Source organism: Anguilla rostrata, chromosome 19 (assembly GCF_018555375.3).
Source record: "Anguilla rostrata isolate EN2019 chromosome 19, ASM1855537v3, whole genome shotgun sequence".
NCBI classification, from domain to species: domain Eukaryota; kingdom Metazoa; phylum Chordata; class Actinopteri; order Anguilliformes; family Anguillidae; genus Anguilla; species Anguilla rostrata.
Genome location: NC_057951.1, coordinates 14,392,566 through 14,408,842, shown reverse-complemented (window position 1 = coordinate 14,408,842; position 16,277 = coordinate 14,392,566). Strand labels below are relative to the sequence as shown.

The following is a 16,277-nucleotide window of genomic DNA, read 5'->3' as shown; positions in this document are numbered from 1 at the left end:
AGTCTATAACCCAAGAAAACCAAAAATCGTTTCACAAATGCCAACTTTAGGCTATATTTCTATCCCTGACAGCGACGCTCCTAGTCGATAACTAACGTTAGTAGCCTTGCAAGCAGATAACGGAAGTATCGCTGGCTAGATCGGATGTAGAAACAATGTAAATATGAACTACTCACCAGGTCTATGGAAAAACAGCATACTCGTTAAATTGTTCATGAGATCTGGGATTTTGTGTTTTTCCAGATAGCTGGCTGCTTCTTGCTCCCGCGGAGTCGCCATTTCCGGTTTAATACTCTGGATTGTTTACATCGGTTGCTATGTTACGAAGTCTCCGGCAATGGCAAAACCTCCTGAAACTCCAACTCCGGTCTTACCTGGGCAACCGTACATCCCACAAGCACTGAACGGAGAGCTCTAAAAAAGGGAGCCCACCTTTCACCAGCCGTGATGGGGATATGTTCGGTCAGGCAATAGAAAGTTGGCAAGCAAATGGTGTACAACCCCAGCTGTAGAAATGTGAATTATGCAGAATGTACCATGATAATAACCAACATAACCAAATTTGGAAACACTGCACACCATTAAATGAAGAGACAGAGCCGTCATTTCTTACAAACATATAAATTATTTTATTTACAAAGCTGCAGATACAAAACAAACAGCCTCCCCCCCACCTGTGCAGAGGTGTCAGTGTAGGACACACAGCTCCTCCAACCTCATCTGCCTGCTTCTTCCTCCCGCTGTCCCTGATATCCCCTCTAACCCCACCCGCCCCCACTGTGTCCCCTCACTGCGGCTCCCACTGATCCAGGATCAGCCCAGGTCACGGTGAACGAGGTGCTACTGGGCCCAGCACTGATCTGGGGTCAGTGGGGACAGTCCGGCTTTCTCAGCTTCCCCCGAGCGTCTTTACAGGGAAAAGGGAAACTGAGAGAATGAGGACACACACAAGCCGGCTTTGATTTGCTCAGGCTCATAAGCCCCCTCAGGTCCGGGGGGCAGACGGGGGGGGGACTAACTCGCAGTCGTGCAACAGCTACAACCCCGCGAATTTAGTCAGATCTGAAAACACGTTTTCCTTTTCCTGGCTGAAAATGGCTCGGGTCAACAGGACGAGCGCTAATAATTTAGAAAGTCTATAAAAAGAAAGAAACAAACAAACAAACAAAAAAAAAAATTTTCCTTTTTTCCTGCACTTCATTGGGTATGAGCAACGCATGACACCCCCTCAGAAAGCGCTTCCTGTGTTTGGTCAGCTGTATTTACAGTGGATACAAAAGTAAGGCATCCCATAATCCCATGGTTCTGTCAGTGTGCAGTTTTGACGCCAGCACCCAGCAACAAGCCGATTTAACACCCCTGGACACTCTGCTCCACGACCCTGAACACGACCCTGAACGCTTCTGCCCCAGGGTCCTGAACACGCTCAGTGAACCCTGAATGCGCAGTCATGTGACATTTACCTGAACAAAGACGTGAGAATGGGTTCCTGCCCAGAGATCTGGGACAATCTGGGACGTGTCAGGTGACACAGAGAGCTACTGGCTTTAGATGATGGTAAAAAAAAAACATATTTTAACACACAGTAATGAAAGTAGAGATGAAGCAAAGAGGCCCTATGAGGGGTCTGCCTGCACAGGCCTCACTCACACAGTGCCTCCGTGCACCAGCACTGTTCTGGGATCAGTTTGGCTCTTTAGCTCATAATGGACAGATATGCACTCGGGCCGTTACCACAGTTACCATACCCACAATCCCCGGGGTTCAAGTCTGAGAGCCGAGCCCCTTCGGAAAACTTTAATTAGTTATCAGTCCCAAGCTTGCCTTAAGACGACACATTAAACGATAAACGATGCTCTTCAGTAAGTATAGGGGAGAAATACCACTCTTTTCTTTTTTTTTTTTTTTTAAAAGGCAAGCCCCTGGTACCTTTTTTTAAGTGCTGCTGATTCTGACCCTCCTTACGATTGGTTCAAATTGTTTGAGTTGAGAGCATGGTATGTCAATTCCACCTAAAATGGCTTCCTACAGCGGGACGGGGTCTTGCCTACAGCGGGACGGGGTCTCGTTTTGAACAGACAGGAGATGGGAGGCAAAGAAGACAGCGTTCTTCAGATGAACCAAGTTTCAGAAAAATGATTCTCACAACTTTAGATGTGGACATAAGAGAAAATAAATAAATAAAAAGCTGTGAGCAAATTAATGCCACGCTCCTTATGGAGTTTGACATACAGTTTCCATAAATCTCATTAATTTCATAAATTTCATGTGACCAAGGAGGGTTTTAAAAAAGTCGTAAAATCTTTCAGTTCTGAGAAAATAAAAATAAATATAAAAATAGTACAAATTTGTACACCTTTTTTCAACAATTGAAATACTATAATAATACTTTGAACTTTAAAAGGGAAATACAAATATAATTCTGCTAAAGGACTGTAGCATTATTGGGTCAGATAGAACAATATTAAAAGAAATGACAAATAATCAAACTAAAAGTACACTATGAAATTGTACATTTGGGATGCAAGCTTTGTACGCCTGAAGGTGCTCAAAACCCACACCCATGAAATACCTGACTTCTTCCACTTCTTATATTAAAACACACATTTGCCGGAGAACAGCGCCGGTAAAATATATTTCCCCAAACCGAAGTTTAAAAGTTCCTGGCTGCACTCTGGAGCCCATCCCAGCATGCTGGAGGGGTGAGCTGGGAGTAAGTGCACTTTTCACACTGACCTGCAGGGGGCAGGGCTGTGTCTGATCCACAGGCTGAGGGGGAGGAGTCTGCAGGTCCTTCAGATTGCTGGAAATGCAGAGTAACTGCCAAGCTCCCGTGTCAGAGATGAGCCCCAGCCTACCCCTTTCCAAACGCAATGGGGCACAGGCGCATCCATTAATGTCAGTAAAATATGTCCCAAATCCATGCAAATTAAATGGCGTTTTTAACCAAACTAAAGCTAAAATGAGCCTGTTTTCCTGTTTCCTGTTTCCTTTCCAGGTCTGTGAAGCATCAATGGTGATTATCTCCAGTCTGAGGGATCCCAATAACACTGTGCTTCCCAAAGTGGGGTCCCCCCAGTCACCCCAAAACCCCAAAGTGCGTGTGTGAGTAGAGCAGGGTCTCGGTTGGAGGCTGCACCGCTGCTCCGCGCGGTGATGTCATTACGCCGTGACATCAACCTTACGTCCGCACGGTCGCCTGACCGCCTGTCCCCCCGGGCACAGAAACAGCTCTGCATCCAGGGTTAGGTTTAGGGTGAGGGCCCGCACGCCCCTCCCTCAGTGAGGTACCTTTGGCTGAACCAGAAACAGCTCTGCATCCAGGTCGCCGCACGCCCCTCCCTCAGTGATGTACCTTTGGCTGAACCAGAAACAGAGATGGGACAGTGAACACAGACTCCCTGAACACTTACAGACTGAACACTTACAGACTCCCTGAACACTTACAGACTGAACACTTACAAACTCCCAGAACACTTACAAACTCCCTGAACACTTACAGACTCCCTGAACACTTACAGACAGACTGAACACTTAGACAGTCTGAACACTTACAGACAGGCGAGGCCGGTTGGCATATCAGGTGTTTTACACACTGAGGAACTTGTTTTAAGCTGCTGCATCAGTCAGTGTTGGGCAGGGCTGTGCTGCTCTGTGTGTGGGGGCAGGTGTGCGGCGCTCTCACCTGTCGGGGGAGGGCGGGGTGGGGCTCGGGGCCGGGGGGCCTGTACAGGCTGCTGAGGGCGGCGGGTTTAGGCGTCTTGCCGGGTCGCCCGACAGGGCTGGAGCTCTTGCGCTTCCTCCCGTCGGCCCGAGCGAAGAGGGCGTGGTCCCCGGAGAAGGGGAGTGGCCGGGGCAGGCCGGGGCCAGGGGGCGGGGTTTTGGCACAGAGAGGGGAGGTCCCGTTGCTGCTGAGCGTGGGGCTGGACTGGTGGGAGTTGGGTGGGGGTGTGGCACTGTGGAAGTTCCCCCTGGGGGGTCCCGTGTAGGAGGAGGAGGAGGAGGAGAGCGGCGACTTCCTCTTCTTGCTGCCCGTGACCCCACCCACAGCCCCGCCCCCTCCCGTGGTCCCACCCAAAGCTCCGCCCCCTCCCGTGGTCCCGCCTGCAGCCCCTCCCCCTCCTCGCGAGAGGGGCTCGCAGGCTTTTGGGGGCTTGCTGGGCCTGGAGCGGGGGGCCCGGCTCTGGGAGGGGAACAGAGGGGCCAGCGCCGGGACAGGGGGCAGGAGGGAGGCGGAGTCAACAATGCTGAACACGCCCCCACCCCCGCCCACATGGGGGAAGGCCGTGGAGTAGGTGACCATGGAGACGCTGTTGGTCGGGCTGGCGAGGGCGGGGGAGGGCAGGAGAGGGGGGGGCAGGGAGGCGGAGCCGGGCGGGGCCAGGGGGTGCGGGGCAGGCTGGGACCCGGGGTAAGGCGTACGGCTTTCGGCGGCCAGGGGGATCTTCCTGCAACACACAGGAAATGACATCAGCGACGCGGGCGCGGGCCCCTCCCAGGCGGCGCAGAGCGGCGGATCTCACCTCCACATCTGAGCGTTGACGTGCTTCTCCACCATGCAGCGCAGCGCCACTCGAACCCGGTCCCACCGCCGCTCGAACACAAAGCAGCCCCGGCCCATCAGCCGGCTGCCGAACGCACAGCACTGCGGGAGGGCACAGGAGCCGTTACAGCCTGGGACAGAGCGATCACAGGGGCCACATCCGGCTCTACACACACCCTGCTACTACTGAAGGGATATGAGAGTGTTATAGATCTTCATAAAGGCTCTGGTATCCAGGAAGCAGTAAGTTTCAGGACCCTGGTGTGGAGTGTGTGTGTGTGTGTGTGTGTGTGTCTGTGTGTGTGTGTGTGTGTCTGTGTGTGTGCCAGACGTACCGCCATGGGCCGAGGGTGATGAGAGGAGTAGGGACAGTCCAAATCCTCAGGGGTCTCCCCCTCGCCCTCCTCGCCGGACAGCCGGTCTCCCCCCCCTGCAGCGGGGCACGGTGGGGCGCTGTCAGGGGGGGGTCCCACACTGCTCCACCCCCCCGGGGGCCTGCAGACACACAGCAAACCCCGCTGAGGCAAACCTGCCTCCGACGGAACACAGAGCGCTCAGCTCCGCTGTGACATCACGCGTGGGCGTGGCCTACCTGGGTATGTGCGCAGTGGCCAGTCTGCTTTTCAGTAAAGATGTGGTCCTGCCGTCCTGGCAGTCTGTCGAGGTGCTGCTGGTGGGCTCGTGTGATTGGGCGGGCCGGCTGGGGTGGGCGTGGCTTCCCTGCTGCTCCCTGAGGTGCCGCCCCTTGTGCTCCGCCAGCAGGGAGTCAAACTGCTTCCCCCGTCCCGGGACCGCCCTCCGATGGGTCAGAGAGTGGGTCTGTCACACACACACACACACGCACGCACGCACGCACGCACACGCACATACACACACACACACACACGCACGCACGCACGCACACACACACGTACGCACAGGTACATGCACACACACAAAAAGCAATATGTGATGACCTATGAGGGAAGTTGTTGAATGAAATCCATTTCCAAATAAAGGCTAGAATATTAAACGTATCAACATCTCATTCAGACAATGTCAGGTGCTGCACAAAGAAGATTCCGAGAGCCAATCAGAGCCCAGGCCAGCTTACCTTGCATGTGAGCGAGCGTGTGCAAGGTTTCTTGCTCTCTGGGTCCAGGACGCCGCAGTGCTTGTTGGGATCAAACACTCTTCCTTTAAAAGGCAGAAACAAAAACACCAATTCAAGGGCATTCCATTCAGTCAGCTTCAAACTGCAGGACATGCCAATCAAACATTCAAACTCTTAAACTGCTTAAAACCGCGCACCGACTGACAGAACACAGGCGCTTCCAAACAACGCACCGACTGACAGAACACAGACGCTTCCAAACAACGCACCGACTGACAGAACACAGACGCTTCCAAACCGCGCACCGACTGACAGAACACAGGCGCTTCCAAACCGCGCACCAACTGACAGAACACAGGCGCTTCCAAACCGCGCACCGACTGACAGAACACAGACGCTTCCAAACAACGCACCAGACCGGCACAGAATGCAATGACATCACCACTCGCCCCGCCCCGCCCCGCCCCGCCCCCTGGCATGTCTCACCTGACACCCTCTTATATGGCTTGGTGCCCTTAGTGCCGTTTTGGTGCTTCCTGTCCAGCAGAGGGGGCGGGGCCGTGGACGGCCTGTCCAATGAGGAGGAAGGGGAGGGCGTGGGCCTTCTGTCCAGAGCGGTGGGGGATGGGGAGGGGGAGGGTCTCTTGTCCAGTGTAGAGGGGGAGGGGCTGGGCGCTGAGGGACCCCTGCCGTTCAGGACGCGCTCCTGGGGCTTGTGAGGGGGCCGGACCGACGCGGCGGGCGAGGAAGAGGAGGATGAAGAGGACGAGGGGTAGCTGATCCGGACATGAGGCCCCTCTACCCTGCCCAAACACGACATCTTCTCCAGGCTCACCACCGGCACAGAGACACTGGAGAGGGGAAAGTGGGAAGATAAGAGCCTCTTCTGAAAGCGGTGTGATGGAGCAGAAGCAGGTCTCCAGGCTCTACCCACCATGGCTTGGTGCGAGCCCCTTTCGGGGGGTACACAGTGTGGGGCGCCCTGCTGAAGGGGGTGTGCTGGTTGTCCCGGGGGGGTCGGAAGGGCCGGGGCTGGGGGGGGCTGCTGTGTGACACCTTGGGCCTCTGAGTCAGGGGGGGCCTGGAGTCACAGGAGGGGGCGTGTCTCCTCTCTGAAAGACACACACACACACGCGCGCACGCACACACAAACACACACACGTAAGCGCTCACAAATGCCCACAAACCTGGAGCCCAACGTCTCTGTGAAAATCACACTGTGTTTGCAAACAGGTCCACAAGAGGGAGACAAACACCCACTAATACCGAACTGTACTTCCCAAAGTTATAAACACAGCCTGCTCTAAGTGACGGCACACAGTTAAACCACAACTGCGCCTATAAAAGCTTACAAGAGACAAGAAAAAGACAACACCAGATAACAGGACAGTAAAAGGATCTTAAATGATCTTAACAGTGGTGGACCATCGGACGTGTGTGAAAGTGCCGAACACTGGTCACATGCTGCACCTAAAGCCCGTTACGCACACAACTTCAGTCAGGGACTACAACCTCCACATCACATTAAACACGTCACAGAAAGAAAGGAAGAGAGAAAGGAAGAAAGGGCCTTACCGTAGTGAGACAGGAAGCCCTGAGGTTTTACCACCTGGCTGCAGATATTGCACACAACAAGACACAGCTCATCATACGCAGGGTACTGTCCATACAGGTGCATATCTGCAGGGGAGAGGAGAGGAGGGGGCTCAGGCACACTGCGCAGCACAGGGGAACACAGGTATGCACAGGTGAGCACAGCTACGCACAGGTGAGCACAGCCTGGCTCCAGTGGGCCTGCTGCGTGGTACTTTTACTTCCAACCAATCAGCAAGCTAACGCTGATTCCTCCCAGAATTTTGCCACAGTGAAGCACTTCAGCTTAGCCAATCCCCAAATTCTGCACAATGCCCCACGCACCAGAATGCACCCTGAGAGAGAATAAGAGACGTCAGGGCCAGTCTCTCTCTCCCCAGACCTCCCATCTCCTCACTGAACCTCTCCCTCCAGGTGAAGAAACACCTTCATACCTTCTGAACAGGAAGTACCTCACAATGAGACTGCCACATATGCCTAAAATACAACTAAAACTGTGAGTGTGCGTGTATACTGTCTGTGTGTGTGTGTGTGTGTGTGTGTGTGGGAGGGAGAAATTCCATCAAAACACAATCATACAATCAGGCTGCAGCCCCAACAGATATTAGCCTATCAAATGAAACCAGATTAATTAAAACTGCTTTGGTCAAAGTGCGACTCGTCGGGCCAAGTTACAGACAGATTCACTCCGCTTACTCCTAACCGGCCACGAGCAGCCTCCCCATGCCATGCGAGCGTAAAAAACAAGCACATAAATTACAAACGCTGGAGCTCAGCTTCCTGCCTGTCTGCCAAACACAATATGCACAGTGTGCAGTTCTCTGGGCCGAACGCATGCCAAAAGACTCTCCGCCAACTTTTAACAACTAAAACAATCATAAATTCATTCATTCCGCACTACCAGGAAGGCAGTCGTTTCAAATGTTTGGATGTTTCTGTAGTGAATATCACCATGCCTGTAATAAATGAGCGTTTGCACTACTCACTAAGGAAATGAGTGCATCACGTTGCGATGCCTGCAACAGCTGCAATCTCACCATGCGATTCTCTACAGCACGTTAATCACATCCGAGATCAGAGTTATTCCTTTAAGCTCGAGGTCAGGAAAGTGTATCCATGTCCTCTGGGTCTGTCAGCAGTGACTCTGACTCCGCTCATTTCTGTTAAACCAGTCGGGCTGTAAAGACAGCAGACACACTCCAGCCCTTTAAATGGCTCTGCCTGTGATCACACCTGGAGCCGTTCACCTGTTCAGCAGGCGTCCTCGTCCTCAGCGCGACTCACAGCGGCTACCTGGACACGGCCTGGATGTGAGCGTGTGTGCGCAAGCTGGGAGCTACCATCCATCCCCAAGTAGCACAAAAAAAACCTCACTAAATCCATTTCACGACTTGGACCAAGATCATTTTTGTTCATCAACGCATTACCGTCTGCCAAATCTGAGCAGGCTCATTCTAGCCAATGACTAATGAGCACTTCTTGTCTGGGGGAGATAACAGGCCTTTAGTGTGACACCGTTACAGACTTCATTTCTACGCTCTGCAACGTCAGACCCAGCAAGTAAAGCTGCTTTCGGATGAAACTCCTGCACAGTACTGAACCTGAGTGTGGTTCGGATGAAACTCCTGCACAGTACTGAAGCTGAGTGTGATTCAGATGAAACTCCTGCACAGTACTGAAGCTGAGTGTGATTCAGATGAAACTCCTGCACAGTACTGAAGCTGAGTGTGATTCAGATGAAACTCCTGCACAGTACTGAACCTGAGTGTGGTTCGGATGAAACTCCTGCACAGTACTGAAGCTGAGTGTGGTTCAGATGCAACTCCTGCACAGTACTGAAGCTGAGTGTGGTTCAGATGAAACTCCTGCACAGTACTGAAGCTGAGTGTGGTTCAGATGAAACTCCTGCACAGGAGCTGAAGCTGAGTGTCGTTCGGATTAAACTCCTGCACAGTACTGAAGCTGAGTGTGGTTCAGATTAAACTCCTGCACAGGAGCTGAAGCTGAGTGTGATTCAGATTAAACTCCTGCACAGTACTGAAGCTGAGTGTGATTCAGATTAAACACCTGCACAGTACTGAAGCTGAGTGTGATTCAGATGAAACTCCTGCACAGGAGCTGAAGCTGAGTGTGGTTCAGATGAAACTCCTGCACAGTACTGAAGCTGAGTGTGGTTCAGATGAGACTCCTGCACAGGAGCTGAAGCTGAGTGTGATTCAGATTAAACTCCTGCACAGTACTGAAGCTGAGTGTGGTTCAGATAAAACTCCTGCACAGTACTGAAGCTGAGTGTGATTCAGATGAAACTCCTGCCCAGTACTGAAGCTGAGTGTGGTTCAGTTGAAACTCCTGCACAGGAGCTGAAGCTGAGTGTGATTCAGATGAAACTCCTGCACAGTACTGAAGCTGAGTGTGATTCAGATGAAACTCCTGCACAGTACTGAAGCTGAGTGTGATTCATATGAACAGCAGTGTAAAGACAGGCTATCGGTCCAGTAGTACATTCTTTAGTTACAATACAAATTGCTCTTCGTTTTAGGTTAACATTGCATTTAGTGATTATAGATGGGTCTATTTGCCTTCTTGGTGAACCGGTATGTCTGTATTCCTGAGACTAACACTGATGTTCTCCACCGTAGCATCTGCAAAGTGGCTGTTATGTGTAATGTCATGTGCCATTGGCCATCCAGCCAGTTACTGAAAGCCAATGTGCTCTGTATTTGAAGCTGAGCTCCAGAGGAACGGTGAGACTGGAACTGAAGTCTTAAGTGACCGGTAAAGCCCGTATCCAGCAGACGGCCGGCCCGGTTCCCTAGCGCCTTTACCGCGTGAAACAGAAACGGAGTTGACACGGAGGTGGCCTAAGCGCTGCGTGTAAATATGGGTGTGCGTTCTCAAAAGTCTGCAAAGACCAGAGCGATGTTACCAGACTCATTTGCATTACTGACAGTAGAGTGGCAACCGACAGGGATTCTGGACTGGCAGGTTCAGTTTTATTATTTTAAAAGTGTCAATGTAATTATCATTCAAATCGCGGCCAGTATTAGCATAACGGAGAGGCGTGTAACAACTATGACAGGCCTCTGAAAGATGTTATTTATTTCTTATGACAGGATTGCAGTTGTGCTGCATTTTTTTAACCCGGTGGATAAATTGATGGCACAGCAGATTTTGAGACAGTCCTTTTTAAAAGCTGCTCCTGGAAGTGATGAAGCTGCCCCTAGAGAAGCGAGCATAGACCTGCAACCACTGGCAGCACAGCATGGGTCTCAAAAAGCAGACATTTCTATCCAAACACCTCCTCTGCTTTGCATCTCACAGAAAATTAAGATGTATTTATTCAAAATGAAACCCTAAACATAGGGAATATCAGCCCAACATATAATACAGTATATGATATTAAGGATGAAAATGTCAACAGTTGGGTTGTTTTGCAGGGCCGGCCGTTTATACGAATGAACACCAGATGAGACAAAACCCAGACAGATTAAAATGGTATAAAAATAGTTTCGCCCACGCCATCCGAAGAAACCCCCCCCCACCCCTTGCAGGTAGGAATTGGTCAAGGACGTCCCCGTGCTCAGCTACCGCCCCCTGCATAGTGCACGATTCTTGAACTGAAGCGCGAAGCTTTTTCGGCGTGTTTAAGTTCGGTCTGTTGTCACACCCATTTCCACCACGCAGGTGCGAACAGCTGGATGAGCAGACGGACAGCTCCGATGAAGTGTGCGCGCACTTTTGAGCAAGACTTACCCTCTCTGTTGAGTTTCCTCGCGTCCCTGCCGTTCCCGATATCCTTCCCCGTATCTTCAACATGTGCAACTGTAGGACACAGCGAAGCCACTAACGTTACGTCAGCTCTGCTTTCCAGCTCGAAATTGCAAATGAAATCACCAATGGCATTTGCTCCTGGTCAGCCACCTGGCTATGATGCCCGTTAGAAACGAGTTGTTCAACCTAGCCCGTATGTCAGAGAAATACATCCAACAAGCTAGCCAACCCAAACTCTTCGCTAGCAAGCTAGCTTTAACCAGCTAGCGAGATACTGCCTCTGACAGCAGCAGCTAAGACATTAATCACAGTGACAGCACGGTGACACTTTTACCGTTTACGGAAACAATATACCCGAACAACTCAATTTGTTTTGTACTTAAAATAATTTATCTGTTTACGCAGCAGACAAACAAGCCATTCACAAACAGCTAGGCTAATTTAGCACAGAAATGCACGGACAGAACACCATCTAGCTACAGCAGCTAGCTAGCTAGTTAGTCAGCGATAGCCGTTCATTCTCAGTTTAACAACTCTATCCATAAGTGAAAACTCGAACTCAAACACGAGAAATATCGTGCCATGATCTTACTGTCAGAGTTCTGTAATTTAACGGCTTCGATGAAAGCAGACCACGGTTTGTACAGGAACGTATTCGGACTGGGTACTTTTCGATCCAATGTCGCCATTGCGCTTCCGTCTTGTTGCCTCTTCGCAGCTAGCGCACAGGACTTGCGAAGCGTCTGACGTCACCTTCGGTAAATTCCGTTTTCACCCGATGCCTGACGACACGAATGGTGAGCGAGGGTGCGTAATGAAGTTCAAGAAGTTAACTGTTCACATCTGAGAGCATCAGTAAAGATATCATAATACATGTAGACTAAGTTATAACGTACTTAAACATCGTTCATCTTCGGATAGTAATTTTACAAAGCATGTTTTGTAAACGAGTACAAGTTGTGGGAATGTTCTGCTATAGCTTTTGCTAACTGTAAACGTATGACGGAAGTTTTCCCGCCTAGTCTAGCCAAGAGTAATTTCCACAAGAAATTTATTTTTATTCCACAAATGTCCATCACTTCATGATATCATTGTAATTTATCTTTTTAGAATCACATATAAGACACCAGAAGCTGCTTTAGGAATTAGCTTATTCATTTTCAACCAGGTAAGATGCTTTCAAGAGTACTATTTGTCAAACAAATGTTTAAACTTTTCCCACATAATGTAACGATCTAGCTGGCTAGGGAATAGTATTATCAGTTTTGTGACGAACTTGGTGATTCAAAAATAATCTATTTGCCCAGGTATCAGAAACCATTTATCCGACCCTGGGTTAACCTAGCTACCTAGCCAAGCCATTCGCTCTGGTAAACACTATTACGTTGTAATTTGTCATACAGGGGACTACCTGTTGCGTAACAAAAAAATCCGGTTATTTATGTTGGCTCTTCGTTAATTGTCTGTTATCTTCAAGAGCATAAGCTTTCTTCCAGTTATTGTAAGAGCAGAGAAAACGGAGACAAAGAGCTTGAGCAATCACAGGTAGGCGAAGGTGCTGCAGTGTTTTTGACGGTCCCAGATGAATTAATAAACATGTAGCCTTATGATAATTTATTATTACTTAACAAGACTAGGAAACCTAGTATATGGCTGGACTTAACACACGTGATCCGGCCGACCAATGGTGTAACTTCATCACTCAGTCACAGACATTCGCGTTTGTAGGGCAGGCTCCGCTGTGCGGTCCAGCCAAAAAGCTGTCAACCTTAGCATAAAATAGGTGTGTAATAAGAACCGGCCTCTTATGTTAGTACTGATCAGGATTGCCATTTTCAGTTTGTAAAATATGAATAATTTATTATTATTATTATTATTATTATTATTATTGTTGTTGTTATTATTATTAGTTTATCACAGTTCACTGGTGGTCAGAGTTAGTTTTTATGAACCTCGTAATAGATGGAGTGACAATGAATTTGTCAATCACTGAAAATTATTTTGCTCAGCAAATCATGATTTGTTTACATCTGTGAGTCACTGATAGCACCCGCGGCATTAGCCATTTTTGGTTATTTTAAATCTCACATCCATTTAGCATCTGCTCCCCGACATTTCAGAAAGATAAAAGCGCAAATGAATATACTCATCCTCATAATTATTTACATAAACACAAATTGTTTCTATTGAAATGTCTTCCCTCATTTGCATTTGACGCTGCAGTCAGTGTGGTGATCGTGTTTGACTGTTGTGCTGGAGTTGAGCTTTAGCACTGTCCCTTCCTGCAGGTCGCGTTTGGGGGCGGGGCCTGGACCATGGGCGACTCGGAGCCTCAGATCACCGCCAATTACCGCTTCAGGAAAATTTTTGAATTTCTTCGCTCGGACATCTTCATCATCATCGCAGTGGTGCTGGTCGTAGTATTTCTGGCTGTTTCGGTCTTCTGCTGCATCCACCGGCGGCGCCAGGCCAAGAGGCTCTTAATGCAGTAAGTCCAAACGCACAGCCGCTGGAGTGGCCATGTTCAGCTCTCCTTCATGCACTTTCCCGCGGGCAGCACAGGGAACATGGGGAAGCACCGTGGGCTGGGGAGACGCAATGTAACTGTGCCAGTGGACTGTGGGCAGGTGCAGTGTGGGCCAATGCATTTAAGATGGGTTAGATGGGCACCTGTGTGCATTTTATAATGATCTATTATTAATCAAATGTGTATCAGTGTGTTCCTGTTCCTCTGTGTGAAAAGGTGTACGGCTTGTGACACAAGACAAATTTAAGAGAAATATGACAATAAATTATAATCTAATCTAATCTAATGAAGGGATCTCTAATGAAAGGTGAAATGACCCAACAGCAATCTGAGGGCATAGGTTAAATGCCAGAGAAGCGCTGTAAATGTTAAAGAGATGGCCTACAAAATGTGAACTTTCCACTGCGTTCCAGCAGGTGGTGCCGTTTGGTATTTTATCAGTGACGAAACCGAACAGAGCACGCAGAGGCATGCACACGTTCTGACTGTCTGTCGACATTAAGGTACCTTCAGATGCTCTGACCTCTCCGTCTGTCCTTGACCCTTTGTAGCAGACTGACTGAGATTGTGGTCGTCAGATCTGGATCCGATAGTCAAAATGGTCGACCCAAGTACTCGTTCAGGATCAGAACGGATCAGGACCACGCGACCAAGCTGGTGCAGATCATAACGGCTTACCCCGAGAGCGCGCAGTCGGCTCCCACGCTCCAGCGGCAGCGCGCGCCTCAGTCCAGACCGGACCTGGAGGAGCCCGGGCCCAGCGGGCAGGTGGCCTACCGCCAGTGCAGATCCGCCACCCTGGACACAGCAGGCCCACGCAAATGGCCCAGGAACGCTCGGCCCGAGGAGCGTCTCAGCGACAGAGACTCAGCCGAGCGCGTCTCTGCGCCTCTCATCCTCCTAACTACCGAGGTTCCGCCTCTCTTGTCCTCCAAAGTTCGGCAAATGGTCACCTACCATGCTCTCAAGGCCAGCCAATCAGCACCTGACATTCTCTCCTAAATTCGGCCAATCGGCACGTTATCCTTCTGATCTCAACAAATCGGCACCCCTTCCTCGACCAGAAGTACCGGTTTTAACCAGTGGGGGCAGCAGAGCTTTCTGGAGATAGTTGCAGGTTCCGTCACACAAAGGTTCCTTAATGACATTGCAATAAGTATGTAATACTATGTCAGTTCTACAGTATGAGAGCGAAAGTACATTACAACTTTGCTAGTTGCCTATGAGAATGCAGCAGAATGATAGGCTATAATGTAACGTCTAACAATGAGAAATATAGGCGAACAGTCTGCTCATTCGGCTGAATGGGTAGGCAAAAGCAGCGTCCACCGTTTCGTTCTTGCTACCGCTGCAGAGCAGCATCACTGCATTTCTCCCAACGCATCCACGGCAGTTTCCAAACGCAACAACCGCTGTTACCTGAAAAAAAAAAAAAAAAGCAATACAAGACACGATAGCATTCTATTGAGTTGAATCGTTGCAAATAAAGATAAGACACTAGAGGAACATAAAGATAAGCTTGCTTGACTGTCATTTGCAGGCTAGGCTACAGAATCGCTGTCAATTTCATACACCCTATCCTAATCTATTGAACGCTACATCAGTGCATGCGGTCAATGCGCAAGAATAAGCGGCTATTTGACACCACTGAAAGGACCTGCCACAGAAGCCGTAAAATGATTTCTGCGAACACTAATATATCTGTAAACTGGCTATTAAACACCAGGCTTTCGCTGGGGACACGTAGAAGAAGGTTACAAATATAGATCAACAGTTGAAAACATTTTTTTTTTTTTTAAAGAACTGCCCTTTGATCCGCCACCAAAACAACTGGGATGATTTATAGTTTGGAACAACACTCAAAAAGGATGTGGTAACATCTAACACACTTTTCTGTGATACTTTTATGTTTCTTTCAGCACATTTTTGTCAAAGTTACTACTTTTTTGTGTTATAAATACACTTGTATGTGTTACGAAGGGAGGCTGCATGCATGTGGCAGTGAAATAAATGAGCCCGTTTTAAGCCTCCAGTCATTGTGGTTTATTTCTGCTCTGGAAAGAGCAGGTTGAAAATAACGAGCAAATGAGTTAACTAGATCAGGGAATGTTTATTTTCCAAAGAGAAGCAATTACTGTACTTCCGAAAAAATACTGGTATAAAAACAGTGTTCAATGTGGAAGAAATGCGTGTATGCGCTCCAAAATGCATAAAACTAGCATAAAACGTGGATTAAGGTCACAGTGGAATTTGATTGAGTTCTTGCCGTTTCGTGGGCAAGCCTGTGCGTCTAGTGCTGCGATTCTGTCCCTGCTCCGGTCTCCTGCTGTTTGGGCAGAATAGCTTTCTCATGGTCCCTTGCTCAAAGCTGTTGTACGAGTTAGCGGACTTGAAACGCACAAGGGGGGAAGAAAAAAAACGGCAAATGCTTCGAAGACAAATGTGTGTTCAGCAGTAAACCGGTGACTAGCATTCACCCAGATCAGTGATTCCCAACCTCGGTCCTGGAATTCCAGCGCGGGTCTTCAATTCCATCAGTTAATGATGTCGTTTCCTCCTGCTTTGCAATACGGCACGATACGCATAGCGTGAACATGGAACTTTCATTCTTCATGGCCATGCCTAGCCATTTCTGACAGGGTGGCGTAACAGGCTAAATATTACCCCTAAACATGAAAAGCACCTAATTAAAAAAACAAAAATACCGGGATTCCAACTGTGGTTGGAATGAAAACCAGCAAACACAGGGG

The 16,277-nt window shown here is 49.3% G+C and overlaps 2 protein-coding genes across 2 annotated transcripts; one reads left to right on the top strand and one right to left on the bottom strand.

The window, feature by feature from the left end:
- Nucleotides 1–1,566: 1,566 nt before the first annotated feature.
- LOC135246125 (ataxin-7-like protein 1) lies at nt 1,567–11,749 on the bottom strand. The gene is made up of 11 exons (XM_064319672.1): nt 11,593–11,749; nt 10,983–11,051; nt 7,212–7,316; nt 6,571–6,748; nt 6,123–6,487; nt 5,637–5,719; nt 5,136–5,362; nt 4,879–5,038; nt 4,524–4,645; nt 3,686–4,448; nt 1,567–3,361 (listed from the first exon to the last, which is right to left on the bottom strand). The coding sequence occupies exons 1-11, from the start codon at nt 11,687–11,689 to the stop codon at nt 3,344–3,346; spliced, it is 2,187 nt and encodes a 728-aa protein (XP_064175742.1). The 5' UTR covers nt 11,690–11,749; the 3' UTR covers nt 1,567–3,343.
- LOC135246128 (uncharacterized) lies at nt 11,680–15,552 on the top strand. Its single transcript, XM_064319674.1, has 4 exons — nt 11,680–11,807; nt 12,111–12,168; nt 13,289–13,488; nt 14,079–15,552. The coding sequence occupies exons 1-4, from the start codon at nt 11,680–11,682 to the stop codon at nt 14,527–14,529; spliced, it is 837 nt and encodes a 278-aa protein (XP_064175744.1). The 3' UTR covers nt 14,530–15,552.
- The last annotated feature ends 725 nt before the right edge of the window (nt 15,553–16,277 follow it).